Source organism: Bombyx mandarina, chromosome 17 (assembly GCF_030267445.1).
Source record: "Bombyx mandarina strain Sakado chromosome 17, ASM3026744v2".
Taxonomy (NCBI): Eukaryota; Metazoa; Arthropoda; class Insecta; order Lepidoptera; family Bombycidae; genus Bombyx; species Bombyx mandarina.
The window spans coordinates 16,548,406-16,575,248 of record NC_143223.1 but is presented as its reverse complement, the minus strand read 5'-3'; the positions used below and the strand labels follow the sequence as shown (position 1 = coordinate 16,575,248).

General features: G+C 41.1%; 1 protein-coding gene and 1 long non-coding RNA gene across 4 annotated transcripts; one reads left to right on the top strand and one right to left on the bottom strand.

The window, feature by feature from the left end:
- The first annotated feature begins 4,115 nt into the window (after window positions 1-4,115).
- LOC114249791 (sodium-independent sulfate anion transporter) lies at window positions 4,116-24,302 on the top strand. Of its 3 annotated transcripts, XM_028183497.2 has the most exons (11): window positions 4,116-4,282; window positions 7,803-8,294; window positions 12,469-12,639; window positions 13,391-13,611; window positions 15,387-15,540; window positions 18,779-18,943; window positions 19,102-19,263; window positions 20,150-20,250; window positions 21,144-21,329; window positions 21,445-21,609; window positions 22,611-24,302. In XM_028183497.2, exons 2-11 carry the CDS (start codon window positions 8,054-8,056, stop codon window positions 22,839-22,841), a joined length of 1,797 nt encoding a protein of 598 aa, XP_028039298.2. In that variant the 5' UTR covers window positions 4,116-4,282; window positions 7,803-8,053; the 3' UTR covers window positions 22,842-24,302. The 3 variants fall into 3 exon arrangements, with proteins under 3 accessions (XP_028039298.2, XP_089590508.1, XP_028039306.2); XM_089734382.1 differs by lacking the exon at window positions 7,803-8,294; XM_028183505.2 differs by lacking the exons at window positions 4,116-4,282; window positions 7,803-8,294 and adding an exon at window positions 11,200-12,265.
- On the bottom strand, window positions 21,073-21,636 carry LOC149501181 (uncharacterized). The gene is made up of 2 exons (XR_016324509.1): window positions 21,496-21,636; window positions 21,073-21,389 (listed from the first exon to the last, which is right to left on the bottom strand). It is a non-coding gene; the product is annotated as an uncharacterized LOC149501181 (long non-coding RNA).
- Window positions 24,303-26,843: the final 2,541 nt, after the last annotated feature.

Sequence of the window (26,843 nt, the reverse complement as noted above, 5' to 3'; positions counted from 1 at the left end):
TTTCAAATCATTACAACGCAATGATTTGTGGCTTATCTTTTGAGTTTATATACGTTAATGATTATACTTCTACTGTGCGGAGTTATTGTGGTGTTCTCTGGTCTGGGTGGGTGTCTGGATTGAATTTGAATACTGATACCATTTCTTCTTTATCAGATTTTGATAGTTTGGTCTTGCTTAGCGTTTTGAATAAAAACTTTTTAAACAGTAATAGCATTAAAACTGATAAATTAAAGGATTTTTTCCAGATACACCCACACATTCTGCGCACATTGTGCATGTCTCGTTCTGATTGCCTTACTTTTATAAATGGTACGTAACCGGAAAGTAGTGTTTGGTCTATTGAATGCAGGCTCTTTGTCTACAAATCGGGACGAATTTCTTTTGGCCATGGCTCGCCATTCTGTTGACGTTATGGCTATAAACGAGACTTGGCTTAGGTTTGGGGAGGAGGGCCGTGCACCTTGTGTGCCAGGCTACAGGCTCAAGCATATTCCTCGACCAGTTAGTATAAGGGGTGGTCGTGGTGGCGGGGTGGCCTTTTATCTCAGAGCTGATATAAGTGCTCGAGTGTGTAAGCACCCCGGACATTTGGATGTTGAACAGTTGTGGATAACAGTGAATTTTTGCGGGAAAAAGCTATTAATAGGCACTGCATATCGCTCCCCTTGGTCTGATCTGGAAAATTTCCTAGAGGGATTGACCGAAAGTATTGGTGCTATGGCTCCTTATGACAATATAGTGCTTCTCGGAGATTTTAATGTAAACCTATTGGACTGTAATTGTTCTAGAACAAAAAAAAAAAATGAATTTCTAAGCCACTTCAGTCTCTCGCAAATAGTAAGGACTGCAACACACTTTATGAGTGGTAGTAGTACTTTGTTGGATGTTATTTGTAATGACATTGGCGTTAATGATGTCGGGGTTGATTATATTCCCGAACTTGACCACCATGCTTTTGTCACATGTGAGACTTTGATCCGAAAGGAAAGACCAATGTCTAGAATGATAACTTCCCGTCAATTTAAAAATATCTTGGAGGAGTTCTTTACTCAGGATCTAAATATAATACCCTGGTCGAACATCGCCCTCCTGGATGACGTTGACACGATGGTTTACACCTTTTCTATGTTTATTCTGTACCTGTACGATCTCCATGCTCCGCTCAAAACCCTGAAATTCAAAACACGTTCCACTCCTTGGATTACTGATAATGTCCGATTATTGTTTAAATTGCGAGATGCTGCACGCTATAGATCACATGTAACTCAGGTTCATAGTCATAAGCAGTATTATTTAGACCTTAAGAAGCAGGCAGCTAGCGTCTTAGCATCGGAAAAAAAGACCTACTACAACAATTATATTAATAGCAACTTCGGAAACCCTAAAAAGTTATGGAAAAATCTGAAATCTGATGTGATTCCGTCACATCAGGAGAAAGCATTGCCTGAACACCTTAATGACGCTAATGCTATCAATGAAGCTTTTCTGGATGTACCCGGGGTCTGTAGTTCTGACGTTTCAGGATACTCATTCTTTGAGTATTCTAATACATCTCCAAAGTTTACGCTTAAAACTGTCAACCAGGATACGGTTCTTAAGATTATTAACAGCATTAAATCCAACGCTCAAGGCACTGACGGGATAAGCGGTGAGATGATATCGCTCTCACTCCCTTCAACATTGGAGGCGATTACTAGCATTATCAATAAGTCCATTGATACAAATACATTTCCTGCTCATTGGCGATGTTCTGTGGTTAGCCCTATTCCGAAACTCACGCACCCTCAAGCTTTTAAAGATCTTAGGCCTATTAGTGTGTTGCCTTTTCTGTCCAAGATCTTGGAGAAGGTAGTTTACTCACAGGTAGCGGCATATATCGAATCAAATAACATTCTTCCAGAGTTTCAATCGGGTTTCAGAAAAAGCCGAGGAACGGCCGCTGCTCTTACTGACATTGTGGGTAATATTCTCGAGGCTCGGGACAGGAGCCAGGGTACGATACTGACGCTGCTGGATTTCTCACGGGCTTTTGATACAATTAACACTGCCTTACTCTTAGCAAAATTAACTCACTACGGGTTCTCTGATAATGCTGTGCAATGGTTTAGCAGTTATGTGTCGAGTAGAACGCAATTTGTACAGATACGGAAAGAAGATGGAACTAAACTAACCTCTACTTCTAATCCGATTACTAGAGGCGTTCCCCAAGGTTCTGTCCTGGGACCATTGTTGTTTATTTTGTACAGTGCAGATATCATTCAGTGTTTCAAGAATTGTAAATATCATGTTTATGCTGACGATGTACAATTATACCACTCTTTTGATGTTGGAGATACCCCTTCTGCTGTCAGTTTTATCAATGAGGATCTGCAGAGGATTGTCTCTTGGTCTGAACAGAATTCCTTAGTACTGAACCCCTCTAAGTCTAAATACATGATACTAGGCAGTAAATCTCAGATAGCAAAGATTTTATCACTCGATCCTAAGGTGACTGTTTCTGGTAAGGAAATTGATCGGGTGGAGTTAGCATGCAGTTTGGGTTTGACAATTGATCCCGAATTGCGATTCGAGGCCCATATTACAAAAAACTTAAGAGCTTGTTTTTACAGACTGAAGATTCTGTACTCGTTTAGACAGTACGTCAGTGTACCCATTAGGAAGTTGCTTATCGATAGTCTAGTTTTGTCGAAATTAAATTACTGTGATACTGTTTATGGTCCCTGTTTACTCTCGAGAACTGAAAAATTAATACAACGCATTCAAAATGCCTGTGTCAGGTATTGCTTTGACATTCCCGTGAGAGGACACATAACGCCCTATTTAAATGATCACAATATATTGAAAATGGCAGCTAGAAGAAGGTTGCACTTAGCAGTCTTACTATTTGGAGTGATTTCGACACATGAACCTAGGTACTTGTATGAGAAGTTGGATTGGAGAAGTACTCAGTACAGGTATGGCTCACGAGCTACTGTTAAGCCATTGTTGACGCCCAAATACAGAACAGCTGCTTTTCGGGGAGCGTTTAAATACGCAGCTACGCATTGCTGGAATGATCTCCCACCACCTATTCGTCACATTGTAACAAAGCATGGCTTTATTAATCGTTTAAAATCATTTCTTTTGGACTCACAAAAACTAATCTAATTTATAGTAACTAATTTAATCCTAGCTTGTGAAAACTTCCTTTTATTAATTTTTTTTATTTTTTTATTTTTTTTAAGCTGCCCACAGGTTGTTATTACTGTGTGCTTATTATGTTTTGTATTCGGGTTCACCATTTAATTTGATTTTTGTTTTGTTTTTTTCTTAAATTTTTGGTTTTGTTTTCGGGTTCACCATTTAATTTGATTTTTATTTTGTTTTTTCTTAAATTTTTATAATTTACTAATTTTACTAATTTATATCATATTCTGAGTATGTACACACGTACGGAGTCTTCATTCCCGCAAAGAACCAAAGGGAAACGGGGGTGACTGAAAATCAGCGCTGTTCAATTTATCAACCTTGAACAGCAATAGCTGAGCCACCTCCTTTTGCCTTTTTCTCTTTTTTTTGATTTTCTTTTTTTTTGTATTTCATTTTATGATGTGAAAAGCAATAAATGATCTTTATTATTTATTATTATTATTATTAACTGGATGACTGTCCCGCTTTTACTATTTTAATTAGCTTAGAACAACAACGACCTTACTCCTGAAGTGGTATTCCATGTCGTTACATTGCTGATTACTTGAGCTCGCCCAGTGGCCGCTGCACCGAACGCCCTAGTCCCGCGCTCTACGCCGCGTCTCACTATATAATGGTTCGCGACCCTACTGCGGGTCGGGACGGCACGAGACTCTGCCACTCCACCATATTTATATATTTTATATTTTTGCATCATTTTGGTAGATACTGATGATAAAAAACACGAACATGGAAAAATTCCTCATTATATAATATTGTTATAAAGTACTTAGTTATAATTTAATTCGGAGGCGCATTATCATTCCTGCTCTTATCAAGATCGCATAACGTGGATATTGTCTTTATTTGTGTGTGAGTGCTTAACACAACCGCACCGCATTTAAATAAGTTTTCAAGAATGGTATCGTATGTAGTTCAGAATCTGTACCGAGTCCCCGGCCGCAGTCGCCAGTGACGTTACGCGCGACTACACACGGAGCCGTACGAACTGGAACAAAATAAATCTTCCGGACAGAACAGACTGTGCAAATATATTATATACGTCGTTTTTTTATAATAAAAAATAATAATATTTGGATAACAGAATACTGTAAGTAAAAAAGTTGAAGCAAATACCAATTAAAAATGTCTTCACATATTCACAATATTCTTTAAAAAAGCGACGCAGCACGATAATCTTCTTAATGTGGCCACATCTAACCCAGTCATCCGACCCGGGCGATGGGGCAACGCGTAGCCGCCGTCTCCCGCAACATGTCTGGTCGCATCCCCGGACACACTCGGTCCTTTTAGACTCATCAAGCAGCGGTCGCGTGTCAACTAACCCATAGACACAACACACTGAATTTTTGGTCAGATTTTCTTAGTGGATCGTGAGTCATATCCGGTACTAAATTCAGCGAAACACTACATTTACTAGGGCCGACTTCCGAGCTTTACACTTTACGCTTCCGAGCGTAGCTGGAATAGTTCCTTAGATTACCAGCGATCGGCACTATACAGAATGATAGAATGGGAGTTAGGCGTCTCGTCACACCGAAGCTAAACACGACGATCCAGTCTGACAGCAGTTACGTTCAAAGTAGTGCGAGGGATGCTGGACTAGCAGCTATCGTAATTATAATATTAAATAAGATAGAAAAACGTGTTTAAATTGCGGCGAACCTTCAACTATCACATAAGATATTTCACATTATTTACACCCTAAGCGCTACCGGCTACCGCAGACTATCGCCCTGCTGCAACCACAGCCGTCACCCATGTCAGTGATAACGTTTACAAGTTGACAGCCGCAATAACATGTTACTTTTACATTCATAAAAAATAAAGCCCTTGACAAGCACGTGTAGAGATATATAATTTAAAAAGTTCCATAAACATAGTAAAAATTTTAAATGTAAATAAATTAGATTTGTGTCGCAAGAGTAACTCGACGGGCATCAATATACGTGTTACTCCGTAATGTGTGAAGATTGAAAAATATATTAGCTGTTTTATGTAACGCAACTGAGAGACCAACTTCAAAACAAACAGACGTACACATGTCGCGGCGCCGCGGCCTCCCACTGACGGATTGAACTGGGAGCGCTGTCTCATCAGTTTGTCCGTTCACCAACCCTGATTAAAGTGATAAAATGGCCGAGTTCTAAAAGTGATAATTTGATTCGTGAGTCCCGGCTCCCGGACCAGCTCTGCTCTTGTCTTGTATCAGTCGCGCCATTCAACTGTCACTACCCAACTGTGAATAACATACATGATGTTAGCAATTATATGTTGCTATGCAACAGTGAGTACATTTATTTATTAAACGTGCAACCGAACTCACGAATCAGAAGTGTAACAAAAACTAGAAATAATAACAGATAAAACAGTTACGCTACGTTTCAATGTTAATGTAGAATCGCAAAAAGATAATGTAACTGTTTGTCTCCAAAAATATGTAAATATGTGAAGGTTTTCATAACAAAATCACACGACGCGTGCGCAATACACACGTACATATATATGTGCCTGTTACAAGCATCACTATTATCACTAATCAAACAGTTGCCGGTGAGCCTGTAACACCATCGGCGTGGCACCAGCGCCTGGTGACGTTCACGATTTGGTGACTTATCGTAGCTTAGACGAATGGAGGAGCTCACGGCCCACCTGGAACTCCCTGTTTTCCAATTACAGCACAAGAGCGCATTATGCGGCATAATGCGCTCTTGTGCTGTAATTGGAAAACGGCCATTAAGTGGGTACCGGAGGAAATAACTACGTGATTACCGGCGCCCGACTTGTGTCTTAACGCCTATGTTGTAGTGTGACGGCTGCCTACTGCTTCGCGCCAGAATTGAGCAGTGTGATGGTAGTTACCGGAGTGCGCTCACAAAACGCCCTACTGCCAGCAGTTACGCAAATTATCTTTAGCGGATTTGATGTTTATTACACGATGTTATTCCTCTATCGTGAAAATATTTCGTAACCATAAACTTTGGTCATCAAAAATGCTATCTGCCTATAGGCTTCGAACACCGACATTGGCACATGGTTTGTTGCGCGTAGATCAGGCTTATCTTTTGAGCCACAACGAATTTAAGCTTTAATAAATTACGGTCCAGCTCATCTCGTGTTTGTTGGAGCTTATGAACACAACATGAGTACTTACCGCCACACGTCTTGTGACATGATCTCTATGTTGGATAACTATAACTTGGATTAACTGTATTTGTTATATTTATTCAAAATATAAAATACATTACTAAATATCCAAAACGATTGCACCTGTTGTGAGTCGGCGCGGGTAGGTACCACCGCCCTGCCTATTTCTGCCGTGAAGCAGTAATGCATTTCGGTTTAAAGGGTGGGGCAGCCATTGTAACTATACTGAGATCTTAGAACTTGTATCTCAAGGTGGGTGGCGCATGTACGTTGTAGATGTCTATGGGCTCCAGTATCCACTTAACACCAGGTGGGCTGTGAACTCGTCCACTCATCTAAGCAATAAATAAAAAAGAAAAAGAAAAAAGTGTCTTCAAGAGGCATAAATTAATTAATAGAGGTTTAAAATGTAGGGGTTCGAACTTATTGGTGGGAACAGTGAGAGCATCATTTATCCCTTTCCATGTGACATGTGTCTTCGTGCTGTTGGAACACGTGTCGACACAGTGCGTTCTTTGTCTAGCATCAAATTGAGACTCTTATCACTTCCTTATTTCTGCGCAGATTTAAATTTTTTGTTGATCAGTTTGTATTCATCGTTAGTTTTATGAAGCAATATAAAATAAGTAAGCACCCGGATTGGAATCACTGCGTCGCGGCGTCGGTTCTTAGTTAAACAATAGATATTATGTGCACGGTATTTTATTTTGTTAATGTTTTACACCAAAACTTAAATACGGCAAGCGCTGCAACTCACAAAATGTGAGTTTTGATTAAAACTCACATGATAACTAACAGTCGAACAAAAAGAAACAAAAAAGCTATCAGTAAAAGACGCGGCTCAAACTTGAGTTTGATTTATTTAAGGTTCGCGCTTTGAACAGTTTATAATTTCGTGATTACCGAGGGCGGATACAGAAGAACTAGTGGTGCCAGATTTATCTACAAATTGCGAAAATTACAGAAAGCACTATATAATTACATATTACTATAACGGCGTTGTATACACATTGTAGGTGTGGAGGGTAGTAATTAATTTATTATGTAAAATCCGATCAATTGAAATTTACTATGTGAACTGGAATTGACATAATAATATCTAATATGTTTACTTGAACAAAACAATTTTTTTTCTAACAAGTACCTAAATAAAAAATATAAAACATATTCCATAAAGACCCATGTCCCAGTGTCATTCTGAAAATAAATGAGACCATACAGCCATACCAGTCAATCGATGTTTCATAGATCTCAAAAACTATTCAATGTATGTATTTAATAATATATTTGTATGCTTAAGGTCTAATCGACGAATTCAAATGAATAGAGAAACAATGGAAACTAATCCAATTGCCTAAGATAATCATCGTAATCATTAGCATAGGATAAGAAAATTATTTGAACAACATTTACAATTTTTTCTAACCTAATGAAGTAATCTAAACGAAAAAAATATTATACAGAGAATGACGATAGGCGGCAAACATGTCCAAGTGCGAAGGTGACACTCGTGCAAATCTCAAGAAAAACAGATGAATTCAATTCCAAAGATAAGTGAGAATTGTTTGTTCGGAGTGTTGACTCCAGCAGGCTCGACGCTCGCTTGATAAGTCGAGTAGCAGCAGAGTGCGCGCAGCCGCCAGCGCCGCCAGTGCCGCCCGACCAGTGCCCGCTGTCAGTCCATGAACCACTACACACTACATACTAAAACTGAATGATGAATGTGGACGACGGACTCCCGCTGACGACGAGCGATAAACAGAACCGCACTTGGCGTCGGCTTGTGAAGAAGAGACTGCCGATCTTGGAGTGGGCTCCGCAGTACGACCGCCTGACGGCCGTGGCGGACTTGGTGGCCGGGGTCACACTGGGCCTCACCCTGGTGCCGCAGAGCATTGCATACGCATCTCTCGCTAACTTACCTGTTCAATATGGATTGTATTCTTCTTTTATCGGTGAGTAGAATCAGGAATATTTATCTAGAGATGTAACAATGTCTATTCCATTTTGCAGCCTTTCCACATCTTTGTCGCGTCTTGTAACTCTTATTTGTTTATTTTTTTCCAAATAGGATTTTAAATGCGCCTTTTTATAATGGAACGTGAATGGCAATTAAATGTGAATAAATAAAATATTATTTCCACCACCAATAAAATATTATGAAAATATTTACTATTCAAATTCATCAAAATCAAATTCAATAACATAACATATAACTTATAAACCCAAATAAGTCTCAGATACTGGGCGATAAGGCAACTAATATTTGAAATAGGTTTTTCTCCACAGATAAGGACTGCATAGATGCATCAAATGTTTATTTATTTCTTATCTATTACGCAAGTGGTGGAATTATTTTTAAAGTTTATCTTTTCGAGTTACTTTTGTAGATCTATTATTTACTATTAGTGTTACGACAAAACTCCATTTCCACCATTGTAGTTTCCGTGTCACGTGCTAAAAATGTTTTTTTAAATAAACACCCAATGTTTTTGTTTGTTCTCTTTAAGTTATGCAAAAATTTTAGAGAAATGACGAGAACGGAGTTTATTATGACATTCTAACGAATACTACTAGCTAATAACATCCAGACAGCCTCCATGCTTATCTATTTTCTGCGTAAAGTAACAATAACAGATGCTGTTATTAATACTACTACTCTGACATAGACCCTGACCCTAACATTCGAAGTGTTGGGCTATTTGAACAGGCCTTAAGAACAACTAATTTTACTGTACAGTGCTGCATAAATTTTATTTAAAATTCACTGATTGATAAATATGTTGACAGAAGCAAAGCAAAGGGTTTTTTATTAGACCCCCAAGGTTCGCCACAGTATCCAGTCCTGCGCAGCCTGCATCCAGCGAATTCACGCAACCTTTAACAGGTCGTCGGTCATCTCGTGGAAGGCCTACCCGCGCTACGCTTAGGTTCTAAGCACCCCATTCCACCATTAACTTGGCCGCTATCGTGACTGTACCGTGAATAGCGGAACTGGCGGGGACTGGGGCCATTTTATATTTTTGTCAGCCATTTTTAGGGGGTTTCCATAATCGCCACCCTTGGCATTCGTGTAGGTGATTGCAGTATATTTCTATAATACTTGAAGAACGCTGCTGCATATTTCATGGAGGATCCCTTAGCCGCCTCTTTCGACACACGCGGGAGGAGATGGGGAGGTGCTAGTCTTTTTCGAGGCCAAATAGACATTCATTGAACTAAATTAATATAAACGGATGAGCCGGTCCCCGCCTTATATTGATCCTACCTTCTTAGAAAGGTTCACTTAAAGCAATGATGACAGAATGCTTGAATAACTGGATTTTATAATAAAAAATCTTTAATCTAAAAATCGTTCAGGTCTGTAGACACGGTAAGCGAAGGTTTATACTCTTACAAGTACCATATACGTCAAGTGTTCATTTAAATTCTATGCTCGTTTGCAAATCGACGCCATTAATGAAATGTTATTGACATTATTAATAGCATGACGGTTGCGTTAAAGGCTCGGTTTTTATTAGCAACTAAAGGTATAAACTCCCGGTCTACCTGATGGTTACAGCCAAACTTCTGACTACGGCTGAAGACTTCTTTAAACCTACTTTAAAGGGTGTTTCGCACTAAGATCTACGAATTCAAGCCGCTTGCCACCGAGTTCTGCTGAACCTAGATAAACGGTCGACGGAATTTAGAGAGCACAATATCAATACTGCTAGCCACCTTGAGATATGAGGTGGACGTTTCAAACTTATTATTACGAGCTGGGGTCAGGATATATAATAACCCATCGCCGTAATCACCGGCAACACTATAGGCCAATGCATAATAAGCTGGTACAATATTCAGTGAACACTGCTGTCGAATTCTTGGTTAATTTTGACTGTCTTTGGTCTGTTTTCACTTAAACACAGACAAGTCAATCATTGCCACGGAAAAAAGGTGGAGTTCATTCTGAAGCCAGTTGGAGCCACTAGTAAAATAACATTCGGAAAGGCACTGCAGCAAGTAAGTATGATTTATGGAGGCGAGTGACGATAGGCGACGTAACTGAAACAACTAGCTCAACGCAAACAATTTTCCAGAGCACGCCTACACATAATTTACAAAAGAAAATTCCGTTGACTATGAAACACGGTTAATTTAAAATTTAATACGCAAAGCTCAATTAAATAGAAGATATCACTTTATTTACGCATGTACCTATCTATATACTATATCCACAAAACTTTTATTCTCAACAAATGAACGAAATGATAGCCTATTTCAGTTAGATTTCTTTTTTATGTTCACGTTAAAATGTGACATTGCTACAGGGTTTCCCCAGTAGTATATGTTGACAGACGTGTTTCTGATAAAATTTCCTAAATTTAATTTTATAAGCCTACGTGGTTTTAAAGGTAAACGACATAGCTCTTGTTTTCTTTCAAAAGGTAGAAAATCTACGAGCAAGCGTTGCGCTCAGGACGTTTCTTATTAGATCGGGAATCAAGTTGTAGCTTTGTAAAAAGTAAGATTTTTAAGATTATTGCTACGGAATAGAAGAAATCCACTATTCAATATTCGGAAAAAAACCTACATCGCGCTAAAAACAAGATAAGTTTGCAGTTTTGTGATCCACGAGTTCCGAACGTCAACAAGTTAGTTTACTGATAGAACTAGCCTGCCCGGTGGAGAGTCTTCCGTCTGTACTATCCCCTAAATCATCTTTATATTATAATTGTGTTTACTTGCTTCGCTGTTATTGCGTAAGTGCTGATAGTTTCATTTACAGCAAGCAAGAACACGCAATGACAATAAGTACTTCGACTGTAACAATAAACCTGTTCAATATCATCCACGACGCGGCGACGTCCAGTTTATTGATAAAGTTTTAAATTTTTATAATTTTTTTTATAATATTTTTCGGTAGGCAGCGACTTGGCTCTGTCCCTGCCATTGCTGAAGTTCATGGGCGACGGTAACCACTCACCATCAAGTGGGCCGTATGCTCGTCTGACTGAAGACGATATTTATATAAATTCTACCACCAAACTAAACTAATGTTTTGCGAGGCGTCGCTCAGAGGAACCACAACTTGGAATTCACCGCCTCTTGAGTAATTCTAGTCCAATATCTACTCCACCTTGTCGGTAGTAATTTCTTAGTTACCGGAGCGAATAATAGATTCGCGTGAGGAGCCGATAAGACGGTAATGTCTACCTGCTCTTCACTGAGTCCATCGAGGTTTTTTTTTTGGCGGGAACCTTAAAAAAGCCCGGTTCAGGAAAAAAATTTTTTTTGCTATTTCATTTTAAATTAATCTTTAGTTTCTTTATTAAAAATTGGTACAAAACAAAGGTGTTAGGTGTGTGAATCTGTGAGAATGGTGGGAAACGAGGGGGGCGAGGATAACCCGCCCACCTCACACAAACGTCCACGACATGAGGTCGGAGACGGAGGGACTTCGACGGACTGTGGTGATGGCGGCGGCGGTGAACGGTTTGACTATTCACCATATACTAAGCCCGATTATAAGAGACTATATCCGGAAATGCCACATATATAGACTTCAACGTTTTCATTGAAACCACAAACAACAATGATAGAATAGGCAATAAGAGCCCTATCTATCTTAACCATATATTTTCAAGTGAAGTAAAAGGAGTGACAGCTATACAATGCATAAATGCAAATAAAATAGCAGTAATATTTACACAGTTTAATACAGCGAATAATTTCATTAACAACAACACTTTTCTCAACAAACACGGCTTTAAAGCATTTATTCCGGCTGCGCAAATAGAAACAACAGGTATAATCAGATATGTAGGTACCAGCAAACATTTCAAACAAAGACTTATACACTAAACTATCTTCAATTTATCAAATAATAGCTATAAGAAGATGCACAAAAAAGGTGGGGCAAGAGCGAGTACCATTACATACAGTGAGCATTACATTTCAATTATTTACAATTATTTGCTTTATCACAATTTTTTTTAGGATGTTCTTCATCCTGGAACTCATTCGTGAGCATCGAAATTCACCGAGTATAACGATCGAATAAACTTTCAGTCAAAGAGAAAAAATCTAATCTTGATAGTTTGTCCTGGTTGCTTCTTTTTTGAAGCCGAAAATATAATTTTCCAGGTACAATGCTGTACGTCATCCTGGGTACAGTCAAAGAGGTGTCGATAGGTCCGACGAGCTTGATGGCGCTGTTCACCCTTCAGATCTGCCGAGAGCTGCCCATTGAATTCGTGGTACTACTCACGTTCCTTTCCGGATGTATCGTCTTTGTTATGGGACTTTTGAGATTGGGTGAGTTTCAAAATTATAAAGTTCTCTTCGGCTGCTACAAATGATTATTTTTTTATTGCCCTTGTAGGCAGACGAGCATGCGGCCCACCTGATGGTGAGTGATTACCGTCGCCCACGGACATCAGCAATGCCAGGGGCAGATATGGACAAGTAATAAAAAGTACCTGTTTTTCTTCATTTGTTATAAGCTATGTTTGAAAAATTTACTAATAATTTCTTGCAACCAATCCTTAAATTACTCTATGATGATGATGAATGTTATTTTCGCCATTAATTTAAAAACTTTAATAGAGAACTTTTTTTTGCTGCACAATAGATCAGCATTCGATCTCACGGTCGGCCTAGTGCATAGAGGTTACGGAAGCTCATAAACATCACAACAAGACTGCTTTGCGGTAGAAAAAAGGCGGTATGGTGATACCTACCCCTGCGCACACACAATACGCCACTGAAATTATCATTGAAATTATTAATTTTACAGGTTTAATTTTATTACACGACTAGCTGTATGCGTCCGCTTCGCTGGGCATTTAAAGTTAACATTATTATTTCTCACCCCCGCAAACATTCTCATCATTAACGCCCCCGCAACCCGCCCCATTCAGTAGTTATAACGGAACACCCGTAAAACCACTGTAGTTTTATATATTAGTATAGATGTTATTTTCGTGAAAGTCGTTTGTGAACAGGTCGTATCTGTTTAGCCTGGTCTAATCCCGTTATACTCACAGTGACTTATTGCTCTTTTCAGGTTTCCTAGTAGATTTAATATCACCTTCAGTGACGAGCGGCTTCACGTCAGCGACCGCAATTATCATCGTCGCCGGACAAGTGAAGGGGCTGATAGGACTGAGCTTCATCGCGGAGTCGGTGGCGGACAACGTGTACTTCGTGGTCAGCAAGTGGAGGGACATAAGGCTGGCTGACTGTGCACTTGGGGCCGTCTGCTGCACCGTTCTACTTCTCTTGCGGGTGGGTAGTATTTGGGAATTTACGAGTATATGTCGATGAAAAATCGTCATTTACTGGTGGTAGGACCTCTTGTGAGTCCGCACGGGTAGGTACCACCGCCCCGCTTATTTCTGCCGTGAAGCAGTAATGCGTTTCGGTTTGAAGGGTGGAGCAGCCGTTACCTAAGCAATAAAAAAAAAAAAGAAAAAAAAATGTTTTATACGACATGCAGCCGCGTCCGTGCGCTCTCTCTGCTGTAACTCTTCTAAAGAGTTGTCAACGCTATATGTATTTAAGTAGTTATATAGCTATAGGCTTACTCAGAACGTCTGACACTATAAAATGTACTAGATAATGTTTTATTAAAATACAATTACCGAGAGCCACACGCTCTTTGGGTTGTAATTTTGAGCGGTGTTCGATGTCAAAGGAAAATTTAAGTTGTTCTTAATTATTGGGAGTACACAAGAGTGTCTTTGGCATCGTGTGACGACCCCTGAGAGCTGAGACGTGGCCTCCAGCATGCGCAGGGCGGAGCGAGTGCTCAGTGGTAGCAGCGGTTTGGCGATACCACAAGCGAAGCCAACATTATGAACCTTAGAATCAGATCTTGTGAAGAAGCTTGGTTACGATCAAGAAGATGTAACTGCACAATATGAGAATACAACTTAATAAAATAATTATTAATATCATTCTTTCTGGTCGTTCCCTCAATGCTGAGGATCGTGACTGTACCTATATCAATCTTCTCCACTCGGTCCGGTTCTGTGCCATATGTACCGCTCCCTGTATCTGGCATTAATATCATATACAACTTTAATTCGAGTCATATTTGCGCGGAATTAATGCAATTCAAATTTTAAAAAAAGCGTTTGAGATAAATTTTAATTGGTTATTTGCTTAGTTTGACGTTATCACTACACATCAAACAATTATTTTATCCTTCAGAAGCCTGTTTGCTGCGAAAATTAAATAGATCGCTATAAACGTATTAAGGTTATGGACCTTTTGTTAAACATAAGCATTTTAGCGAAAAATTGCACAATACCATATATAAGATAAATTAACGTCAAAATGTTGCAAGCTGTGTCCTCATTCATAATACGTGTTTAACGTCACTTAAAATCAGCTGCCTACAAAATCACACCACATAGGTATATCTTATTCTGCAGCCCTATAAAGATAACACTATAAAAGTTGTCAACCTATTATGTTGTTGCTATATGTTATATTTTAAGAGATTTACAGATTTTTTTTTCCGGGTAGGGGGCCGAACCTCGTACGAGGTGTCCGCTCCCGGGGCACGCGCCGTGTGTGGGACCTGACGGTCTGCAGATGTTGGGAGCGGACCGCGGGCCCAACGATATACGTTAACCGCTACTTTAACAGTAACGATAATTAAGCAGACATGTATTGAGCACCTTTGTAATCGTATCAATAAAATCGGTCATGTCAATTCTGAATAAAAGTAAACAGGCACGAGCAAAAGCGAACCTTAATTTTTAAGACTGTTAGATTGAATGTCTTCCGGCTCGAGAGTCCGGCAGCGCCCGGCACTGCCGCCAGTGAGTGTTCGGGCCCATTGATAGCACAACGCGAGCACGAGGACGTGGGGACCTAGTTTCTTAATAATCTTTTTTTTTGTTCGAAGAATTTTATAGATAGACACCTATCCAATCCTTCTTCTTTACTAACTGATAACGTTTTGTATTGACTCAGTTAAGCGTTCGTGTTAGCTATCAGTAAGTTCTAGTGAATTCTTTACAGCAGCTACTAGTAAATATTGTGTATTTCAGAAATTGAAAGACGTGCAAGTGAGCCCCAAACAGACCAAGTTGAAGAAGGCTCTGTGGCTGGTGTCGATCAGCCGGAACGCCATCGTCGTGCTCGCGGCTTCTGTCTTCGCTTTCTACACACACAATCCTCAGAAACCAATGTTCAAGTTGTCAGGTAGCACCGTTACAGTAGAGGTACAGCTTCGATCGTATTGCGGATCTGGAGATAAACCGCTACAAACCCTCACCAGCTCGCGCTGTGGCCCGCGCGCATGCCGAGGTCAGGCTAACTAAGGCTATTGTACCTAGTCAGGTCATAAGTATTGTCACACAGTAAAAACTTTTCTTTTAGAATGCTGGCCACAAAAAAGTTTATTGAATTCGAATTTCGAATTGTTCATGAAAATAAAAATGTATACTTTTAGAATTTTTACTCATTTTTAAATATGGAGTGGACGCTTAAAGAAGACCGTGTTGCAGTTATTGCTTTTTTTTTTTTTTTCCTACCTATGCTGATAGCCTTGAGAGGCTATTTCAGCGTACCCTAGCTTGTGTAGGTGAGCTCGCGGGGCTCAAACCGGAGAATTGCTAACACCGCCCTAGCAAGAGCAGTGCTTCGCAGAATCTACCACCGGATCGGAAGCGCGACCCACTGAGAAGATCCGGCGAGAAACTCAGTGGGCTGTGTCTGTGGGTTAGTTCGCTCGTCGAGCCCTTCGTCGCAAGCGACGGGTTCGACGAGGACGGTGACCGGTGCTTGTATTGCCTAAAAGCACCGTTAATGGATCAGGAGGATCCGTGATGACGTGCTTTGGGCGACGTCGACGGCTTACCAATCGGTCTACAGGATCGGGTATGTAATTTCCAGCGGCTACGACGAGAGGGTTCTCATGTCGTGCCGCCTTCTCAAAGTGGCGCAACGATGCCGACTGTAGATACTTACTGACGGGGTCGAGCTCCAGGTCATCGTGGAGGTCCACGTTCCTCTGGAACCATGGTGCTCCGACGGCTATCCTGCAGAATCGGGATTGTATAACCTGAAGGGGTTTCAAGTTGGTGGGGGCCGCGTGAGCGAACACTACGCTTGCATACGTCATGACGGGGCGTATGCAAGTTTTGTAGAGGGTTACCTTGTTTCGGAGGGACAGTTTGCTTCGTCTACAAAGCATTGGGTAGAGTCGTCCTAGTATAAACGCGGCGCGATCGCGTACCGTTTTTACGTGGGGACGGAATGTCATCCCTCTGTCGAGGGTGACGCCTAGGTATTTGACCTTCGGGGCCCACGGTATGGGCTGGTCAAAGAGAGTGATGGGGCTAACGGCGGAGGTGTTTACGCGCCTATTGGGGAGTGGGGTGCTCGAAGTGGTATTCGGAGGGCGACCCCTTTTGAATAGCACCGCTGTGCTTTTCGTGGGGTTGATGTCTATTCGCCACTTCCGGAACCACTGTCCCATGGTGGTTACTGCGATCTGGAGTCGCCGATGAAGCAACGACATCTTCCTACACGAGTAGTAGATAGCCGTGTCGTCGGCGAAGAGCGCTAGATGGGTTTCCGGAGACCGGGGTATATCGTTGATATACAAACTAAATAGTAACGGGGAGAGTGCGGAGCCTTGCGGGACTCCGGCAGTCAGATGACGGGGACGAGAACGAGTTCCCTCTACTCGATATCGAAACGAACGGTTCGACAAGAAGTCTCGTATGATGAGCACGAGTCTGTCTGGCACTCCCATGTTGTACAGTTTGTAGATCAAACCGTTGTGCCAGACTTTGTCGAACGCGCAGTTATTGCGTTGCATCGTTGCGGTTACGCGCCAATTAAAATTTTTAACATACTGAAAACTTTGAATATAACCAAAAGATTCGTTTATCGTACCATCAAACGATACAATGAAGACTCTAGTGTAGATGACAGGTCAAGAAGTGGTCCCCTCGGTCTGTTAGGACTCCAGCAGTGATAAAAGCTGTGAAGGCGCGAATTCAAAGAAATCCCAAACGTAAGCAGAAACTGTTGGCCCTTCAGATGGGGTTAAGCAGAACCACGGTGAAAAGGGTGTTAAATGAAGACTTAGGGCTTCGGGCATATCGAAGAAAAACAGGACATCGTTTGAATGCTCGTCTAATGGACCTGAGACTGAAGAGATGCCACGCTTTGTTGAAGCGGTACGCGGGAAAAAAATATCGGGAAATTCTTTTTTCGGATGAAAAAATTTTTACCGTAGAAGAGAGTTACAACAAACAAAATGATAAGGTGTACGCACACAGTAGTGAAGAAGCGAGCAACCGTATTCCGCGTGTCCAACGAGGTCATTTTCCATCCTCGCTCGTGGTATGGTTGGGAGTTTCTTATTGGGGCTTAACAGAGGTACATTTTTGTGAGAAAGTTGTAAAAACGAATGCAGTTGTGTATCAAAATACAGTCCTGACGAACCTTGTGGAACCTGTTTCTCATACCATGTTCAATAACAGGCACTGGGTATTCCAACAAGATTCGGCGCCAGCTCATAGAGCGAAGAGCACACAAGACTGGCTGGCGGCGCGTGAAATCGACTTCATCCGGCACGAAGACTGGCCCTCCTCCAGTCCAGATTTGAATCCGTTAGATTACAAGATATGGCAACACTTGGAGGAAAAGGCGTGCTCAAAGCCTCTTCCCAATTTGGAGTCACTCAAGACATCCTTGATTAAGGCAGCCGCCGATATTGACATGGACCTCGTTCGTGCTGCGATAGACGACTGGCCGCGCAGATTGAAGGTCTGTATTCAAAATCACGGAGGTCATTTTGAATAAACTTTAGTGTCATAAGAATCTATGTTTTGTTAAGTTAATTTTGGTGTATGAATGGTTAAATAATGAATAAACTTGTTTCAATTATTTTACATTAAACATGTGACAGAATTTATGACCTGACTAGGTATATACGGGGAACTAGCTCACAGCATGTCGGTGTTGAGTGGTTACCGGAGCCGATAGAAAGAAATATTGTACATGTTTTTCCTAACTAAACCTAATGGGCTATTCCATCTTGGCACGAACGGCATCAATTGTGGACTCTCCAATCTTGGACGCAGGCACAGTGGTCATATCAAACCCTGCGCGTGGCGTACGGCTTTAATGCCCCCCTTCAAGTAACCCCGCCCGAGGTCAGAATCCGGTCAGAGTAGGAAAGTTCCCACGGCCAACATTACAACCAGACACACGGCGCCACCCCGAGGACGATAGTCGACGACCAACGATGCCGGTCTCCGCGGTACGGCGGCACTACCCCGCTGTGGTTAAGATAGGTCAACCGCTATCAACCAAATTACTTTATGGGACAAGTTGAAGTGACTAATTGAGTGCCGTTATGCTGCTTTGTACAAGGAATGTTGTTCACTATGTAAATTAATTAAATTCAAGACACGTGTTCCAGGTCTAGTGGAGCCGGGCCTGCCCCCACTCTCGCTGCCGCCGTTCAGCGCCACCCTGCACAACAGCACGCTGCGGCTGCAGGACATGGTGCTCCACCTCGGCAGCGGCGTCCTCATGCTCCCGATAGTCATGGTGCTTGCCAATATTGCCATCGCAAAGGCTTTTTGTAGGTTGAGAAATATTACTTGTTGCGCTTTCAATTTTATTCCTTATAATATTCCAAAATTCTTTTAAATTTTTTGCTTAAGAGTCACGAGAACAGAAAACCAAGTCCCGTAACCTATCACCTAGAAATGTATCTAACGTGATGTCTGACACTTGTAGCTGTTGGTGAGAAGCTGGACATAACTCAGGAGATGATGACCCTGGGCCTGTGCAACATCGCCGGCTCGTTCGTCCACGCCATGCCCACGTGCGGCGCCTTCACCCGCTCTGCCGTGTCGCACTCCAGCGGCGTGCGCACCCCCGCCGCCGGACTCTACTCCGGTACGGCGCCGCCCCTCCCCGCGCCCCCCGCCGCCGCGAGGTCCCGGGCACGGCGAGCTGATTAGCAAACATTTTACCGAGTTGAATGAAACACTAACTCTAAATTCACATTACTCCTAATGATTAACAGAATTGGGACGAACGTGTCAGTCCACACTCCTGTTGTCCTGATGCTCAGCCGATTGTCCCTGAACGGAAAAGCCATTGCCATTCAGTGATTCTTGCTAGTGTGGCATTCTTCGGAGGGGAGTGATGTGGCGGGTGGCCATTATACAACGCAAGATAATTAACAGATGCCTGAATCTCGCTTACGACATTTTCAAGATAAAGCGCATATATACAAGTTCCGAACAACAACATTCGGACCGTCGGTCTACCGAGCAATATCACCAGCTCGGTGGAAGATCTTCCCTTTGTCGTATATATCTCTACACTAGTATTAAAGGTCTCGTTACCAGATCATTAAATTTACAAAAAATTAAACTAGATAGTGTATAAAAATTAAGTCTCAAATGTACGGGATTTTCTTAACCTAAGAATCAGATAAAATATTGCTTATTGACGCAACGCTGGACCAGCGGGATGCGGGATGTCGGGATGCGCTTCGCACGATTTTTGTTAATAAAATTTAATATATTTTATTATGTGTAGAAGAGCACATATTACCTAAGATCAGTTGCCCGCGGGGGTCAATCTTGAAAGCTGTCAATAATAAATAATAATAGGAAATTTGACCTTTAATATAAGCTTATCTTGTAGCCGAGACAGTAATTCGTTATGTGCAATAGAGAAACAGCACATGTAAAATTAATCAAGATAATGAAACATAATAAATAAGATCCAGTCTTAGTTGATCTGCTATATCTAATGCATATTCTGCTTCCAGGTATAATAACGCTGCTGGCGCTGGCGTTCCTGACACAATACTTCTACTTTATCCCAAGGGCGTGTTTGTCGTCGGTCCTCATCTGCGCGGTCATATTCATGGTACGGCAGTCACGCCACAGTTTTTTCCTATCTAAGCTGATGGCCTTGAGGAGGCTATGTCAGCGTAACCCTAACAAGTAGGTGAGCTCACGGGGCATAAACCTGACGACGAGACCTGACTAGTAAGAGCAGTGCTTCGCAGAATCTACCACCGGATCGGAAACGCGAACCACTGAGAAGATCCGACGAGGAACTCAGTAGGCTGTGTCTATGGGTTAATTTACTCGCCCTTCGTCGCAAGAAACGGGTTTGACGAGAGTGATGACCGGTGCTTGTGGTACCTAAAGGCACTGTTAGTGGATCAGGAGGAGCACATTACACTGAGGGGGGAGTAGTGCTGTGAAGCGCCGCCAGCTCCTTTGTTTAAACGATTAAAAAACCTGTGTCCAATTCACAAGTGGTAGAAAGGAAACTTTCAAAAATTTTGGCTTCAATGAGACGAACATAAAATTAGGAAGAGGATAATTGTAGGCTTGGTCATAGTGATGCAATATTTGATAATTATTTTATATTTTATTTGTATATACTACATAGATGTATTCAGAATTTTAGTTTTTAATATCAGGTACGAAGTAGAGCACAAAGAGAAACACCGTATGATGCTTCTTATGTCATTTTCTCCCACGTTACATCTTATGAATTTATGTGTCGCTTCTTCGTTTAATCGACTCTCGAATCACAACGATACTAAGAAGTGTTCACTTCAATTATGAATGTGCTCTCGAGCTTGTACATAGAGCTGAGCAGCTGGTGGCGCAGCGTGCCCCCTCCCCCTCTCCCCGCCGGCTGTGACGTCGGCACTACGCAATTAATAAACAAAAAAACTGTTAATATTTGTTTTTATTACGGTGAATGTCTAGAAAAAATGTGTTTCCTCTGCCCCAAAACTGCAGATAGATATTGAAACAGTTCTCCGGCTGTGGCGACGGGACCGCATGGAGCTCTCCGTGCTGACGCTCACCTTCGTGACCAGCATCGCGCTGAGCGTGGAGCTGGCGGTGCTGGCCGGCATCCTGGCGAGCCTGGCGCTGCTGGTGCGGCGCCTCATGCGGCCCGCCCTGCACGCGGCGGCCGTCAAGGTGCGCACTGTCCTCCTCATCCGGCTCCTCAGCCCATGTACTTGAGAGGCCGAGCGAGTCCTAGTCCAGGCGTGAAGTAGCACTTCGTTATATTGAAAGCTTCATACGCATACAGACGGGGTCGGGGGAGGCGTGCGTGGTGCGCGTGACGCAGGGCGCCGTGTACCTGAGCGCGGAGCTGGTGGGGCGGCGCCTGCTGTGGGCGGCCGCGCGCTCCGCCCCCCGCGCGCTGCTCGTGGACTGCACCCGCCTCACGCTGCTCGACTACACCGCGCAGCAGGTCGGTCCGAGTCCAGCCCCAGCAGACCTACTGTCAATAAGCACCCCCTTTCATAGGCAGTATTAACCTTTGAAAAAATATTTATTACTAGCGACCCGCCCTCGCTTCGCTTCAGAAACATTAAATTTTATTATTGATAGCTGAGTCCCGCGATGTTAGCTGCGGGGCGAATCTAGTCTAAAAAAGTAACCTAAGTTACTCCTTATGTCATCAGCTCTCTATCAGTGAAAGTATCCTCAAAATATGTCCAGCCGTTCCAGAGATTAACCGGAACAAACAGACAGACAGACAGACAGACAAAAATTGTAAATAATGTTATTTTGGTGTATGTACCGTACTTATATTCATATGCATGTAGTAAAAAGAGGCTATTTCAATATTACAAACAGACACTCCAATTTTATTTATATGTATAGATTCATTTATGACGTGAAACGGGTATACTACTGAATCGTTAAGCGGTTACCGGAGCCGCCACCGCTACAGCGCGTCGGGCTCCGGGGCGTGCGCTCAAAAGCAGAATCAAATTGATATAAAGAAATATTGTGTAACAGCCCAAAGCCGTCGTTCAGAGTTCATATCTAAGGCAAATGCAACTAAAAATAAGTACGAAACTGCGCGTCGCATTCTGTTCATGGATGAGTTGGAATGATTTCGTGGAAATTAAAATTCTAAAAGACTACAAAATATTTATTAGAACTCGTACGTTTTGTTTGAACAGTGCAAGTCCTCGCGGCACCGGAGACACGCCGCGAGCGCGAGTACTGCCCTCCATACTTTATTGTTTTTTCACGTGAATCATTAATAAATTCGGGTGTTGAGATTCCGACATCGTAAAAAATCTTAAGACGGGAGGCAACATTTACCTGGTCGTAACTGTGGTCTATGGTCTACGTCGCCACCAGAGACCGCTCGTGAGCGCGCGACGTGCGACATGAGAAGCACAATATTGAGCGCTTTTATCGCAATATCATAAACTTATTCTATTTTCATGCTTCCAGGTTTTTGAAAGAGTTATTAAAAAAATCAAGAATGACAATCAGAAGATACTATTTTATAATGTTCCCGTAGAATTGATGAGTCAAATGGAAAACATAGAAGGAGTTATAAAACAGTCATTCAGAGCGACCTCAGTGCAAGAAGCTCTCGCTGTCATCGAAGAAAAAGCTGTTGAAGCCAACGAATCCACCGCGCTGATGGCGACAGAACCAGGCAGCCGCGATAACGTGTAGCTATATGGGTAAGGCCGCCAAAAAGTAACCATTTTGATGGATGACTCCGCGTCCGGCATCTTTTTTAGAATAAATACAATAATACTATCATGTTTTATTGTTTTCCTGGCAAAAGGCATCCTTTCTACAACTGTTACAAATACGCAAACGTCTGTAAAACTACTTCTTTGTATTTAATTATGTAGTTTTTACTACGATAATACGAATTGCTAGAACAATTTCAAGTGTCCCAAATGATCCCCCATCATAGTTGGAATGAATTATATAGGTTTCAGTTTATTCCACCGGCAATAAAAAAATTTTTTTTAAAGAATCATTTATGTTAGGCAATATTTAATTCCTTCACAAAAATCTAGCTATTGAAATATCAATTATTTTCGAATTTTAACATCACGTCCTAGTATTTTAAGCTTTTATGTTACTGATTTTAAGTTACCAAAATTTTTACAATAATTTAAGAATTGAGCAGTAAGAATATGTTTTATAATTGGCCACGCCAATATCTAACTTACTTTTGGTATGTCACATACTTATCGGCCATTAGTGAGATGATACGTGAGTTAGTTTGGTCCGCATCGTGTTTTTGTCCGACAGAAAAAAAGTTTTTACTGATTTTAAGGTAAGTTTGTATCGTTTTGCTTAAATCGAAGGATAATTTAGTAAGTTTAATGTTTAAATAAGAGCTCTAAGCTATAAACGTTGTTAATTATTCATCATAGTGCCCTAGGTTCGAGCATCTTTTGAAAAGAGGGTAGGCTTAAGTTACTTTTATGTTACTATTGTTGTTAATTTTTAAATACGTAGCATAAAAGTGATGAAAGCTTAGAACACATTTGGAATTGTAGAACAAAGCTAATAAAATGATAAAATTATAAATTGTAAATTCAAACACATCAACAACTTTTAAGTTATCCGGTAACTTAAGTTTTTATGTTACATGAGTCCAATTTAACGGCCTTACCCATATAATCCACAAACAAACTTAACTAAATAAACTTCATTAGTTTTAATTAATAATAGAAAAATCGAAACTTCTAACTTTGTTATAGATTTAGTTTAAGAATCTTTATATCGAGGGGTGATAGGATATTTTGTTTAAGCGACATTTTTGCAACTTTACCTTAGAGCCATTTGAATATTAAAATATAGAAAATATAACAAAAACAACTTCTTCAGCTAGTATTTAAATGGAGTAAACGTAATTGAAGTTCAATTAAAAAGATCGAACTGTTGATAATAATACCAAATAAACGGATCTTTAATTACAAAGATAAATGTCGCGTATTAAGCGAAATGTCGCTTAAACCAAACAGCCTTTCACCCCGCGATACGGCTTTAAATCTGTTACAGAAATGTTTATATTGTAAATGTGTATCAGTAAGCTAATTTATGTAATAAAACGTGTTTAGCTTTTGGTAATTGTTAAAGTTGTTGAAAATAAAGCACCACCAATATATTATATTTGTCATACAATTTTATTACACAGCATACTAATGAAATACTACTCAGGGTTCTGTAGTTTTACAAGTCTTTGATGTGGATGCACCAGCTCAAAACGTCATGATAATCATGATACTTCCGATCCATTAACATTATTATTAACCATATTGGTAACCATAATCGTCGACCTCAGCAAAGAGTTCGACGTGCAACCTAACCCAAACGTCAGGCCGCTGAGTTTCTCGCCACATCTTCTTAGCGGGTCGTAATTCCGATCCGGTAGTAGATTCATCCACGAAGCAGCCGCTCACCTGTACTGGTGAAACTGAAATAGCCTTCAGGCCACCAACCAGCAATCCTTCTGTGGCGTTTAAGAACGCACTTTTTTATGATTAGCGTAAGCCGGAACGCACGAGAGGGGGGAATAAGAAGATAGTCTGTGACATGGGACCTTTTTACCGCCAAAAATTTTAAACGAAAAAATAATTTATAATGTGTTTAATAACTAATATAATATAATAACTTAGAATTGTTTATACCGCTACAACAATAAAATTTCTATTGTTTCAACTGTGGTGTTAATTACATAAAACACGACTTTACGGCGAAATAAAGAAGGGACTCTATATGAACTCCCTCACTTCCACTGATGTAAATACACTATTAGATTAGTAGTTAACGCGCTAATGCATTGCCACTACACATTTGGCCACAGCCATATGACCGCTTAACTTCAGTTCAGTGATTCAGTGTTCAGTGTGACGCCAACCGAGTTGTACCGAGAAACGCGCGGCAGAAACAATTACCAAAATGGGTAAATGCGTAGTGAAACAATGCGATTCAAGATCAGAAAGACACAATAAATCAAGGGGAATTACTTTCCACACGTAAGCATATTTTTATGTATTTGTTAGCTTGAAGGTAGATATTATCTTGTTGAACACCAAGTAAAACGAAGTCACCTTTGGTTTCTGATTTAATCAACAATATGTTAACTTGACAATTCACTTTAACACTTGTCCAACTTTAACCAGTACGTACAACAGTCACTGAATCACACAACGTAACAACGATATAGTAAGTGCACCGGGCAAACGCAGTCGAACGAATGTTCATTTCAAGGCACGTTCCGCCTTTTTATACTAGCCGGCGCAGCTGGCTTATGAGTCACTTCTGTTGCAGCTGTTGTTTACGAGTGGAATGACACGGCCGGCGCACCTGGCTTGTGTGAGTCACTCCTATTGCACGTGCTATATAACATAAATATCGTTAACGCCGTCACGGCCATACTGACGTGCGCTCGTCCTCGTGCGCGCATTCTTATGCTATGTCTGTGAACAACAAACGTGTTCGTTCATCCTGACATTAACGGATGCAACTTAAAACGTGGTCTATGATATTAACAATCTAGTACGGTTCGGTTCGCATAATTCTTCAGAAAATCCTATACTGGCTATAAATAACCTTCAGACTGCTTACATACCTGGGCCAGTTCATTTAAAACTCTTCAGGTATGTAAGTATGTCCCTTTTAACTTAGACCGGAATTGTTATCCCTTCAGTTTTTCGAACTGGACCGGATAATGCTAGACCGAATCGCAATCCCTGTAGCTAATTGTTGTGGCTAATCTGGATGAAAATCCCTATAGCCAAGCCATTGGACCGGACAGACCCTTCAATGACTTCACACTCTTTTTTTTTTCCTCTTTTTTTTTTGCTAGTCCGGATTAACATCTCTCTAGCCACATACAATTCTCTTTTTTTTTTTTTTTTTTAATCTGCGTGTACGGTAGCGTTTGTTAAAACATTTCTTAAACCAGAACATTTATACGGAATTTCTTCAGAAATAGTGCGAGACCGACCATCGTTTTCTACATTTCCAACACCTGCACCTGAGGTGCCTGAGCTTACAGACATTGTATCACTACCCACAGACTATGTTTGCTGCATCGCTATTTGCGGACAAAAATGTCGCTTCTATTGTCAGTGATAGAGTCGTCATCATTAAGATCAGTTTCATGAACAAGATTAATTAACCCATCTGTGTACGCCGTCACGTCATCGTCACTATAATTTTCAGAAATTTCTAGTAGGCCTGACGGGCCTCGAGGTATTTCACGTAAGTTTTCATGGGGAAATTTGTACACTCTATTAGAACTATTTACATGTCTCAATTTATACCTATCGTTTTCCAAAACTGCAGTAATGTTAAAGGGACCTTTACATTTTCGGTCAACTTACGAAAAAAAAAATCCCCAGCGGAAAAGAGTTTGACTTTAGCTTTGCCTCGACTAAACCAAGCTTCTTTATGTTTTCGCCGGTCTTCGACCGTGCTAAATCAAGATCTAATCTAGAGGAATTATCACTCTGTTGAAACTTTAAGATATTTCAAGTGAACTACCCTGAACGGCAAACGTCTATTCTATTGGAGTAAACCCTGTTACTCGACAACGTGCACTATTAAGGGCGAGTTGAATATCCCCTAAGTGCTCTTGCCATCATCATTGGTCTAAGTTACTTTCAGATCAAAGAGTGACTTGTTCATGAAACCGCTTACCATTGA

What these genes read in the sequence shown, in the direction of transcription:
- LOC114249791 (XM_028183497.2), top strand. Translation starts at nt 8,054, where the DNA reads ATGATGAATGTGGACGACGGACTCCCGCTGACGACGAGCGATAAACAG. An exon ending in ACCAATGTTCAAGTTGTCAG is followed by an intron (nt 15,541 to 18,778) that starts GTAGCACCGTTA and finishes CACGTGTTCCAG; the next exon opens with GTCTAGTGGAGCCGGGCCTG. An exon ending in TGCCATCGCAAAGGCTTTTT is followed by an intron (nt 18,944 to 19,101) that starts GTAGGTTGAGAA and finishes TGACACTTGTAG; the next exon opens with CTGTTGGTGAGAAGCTGGAC.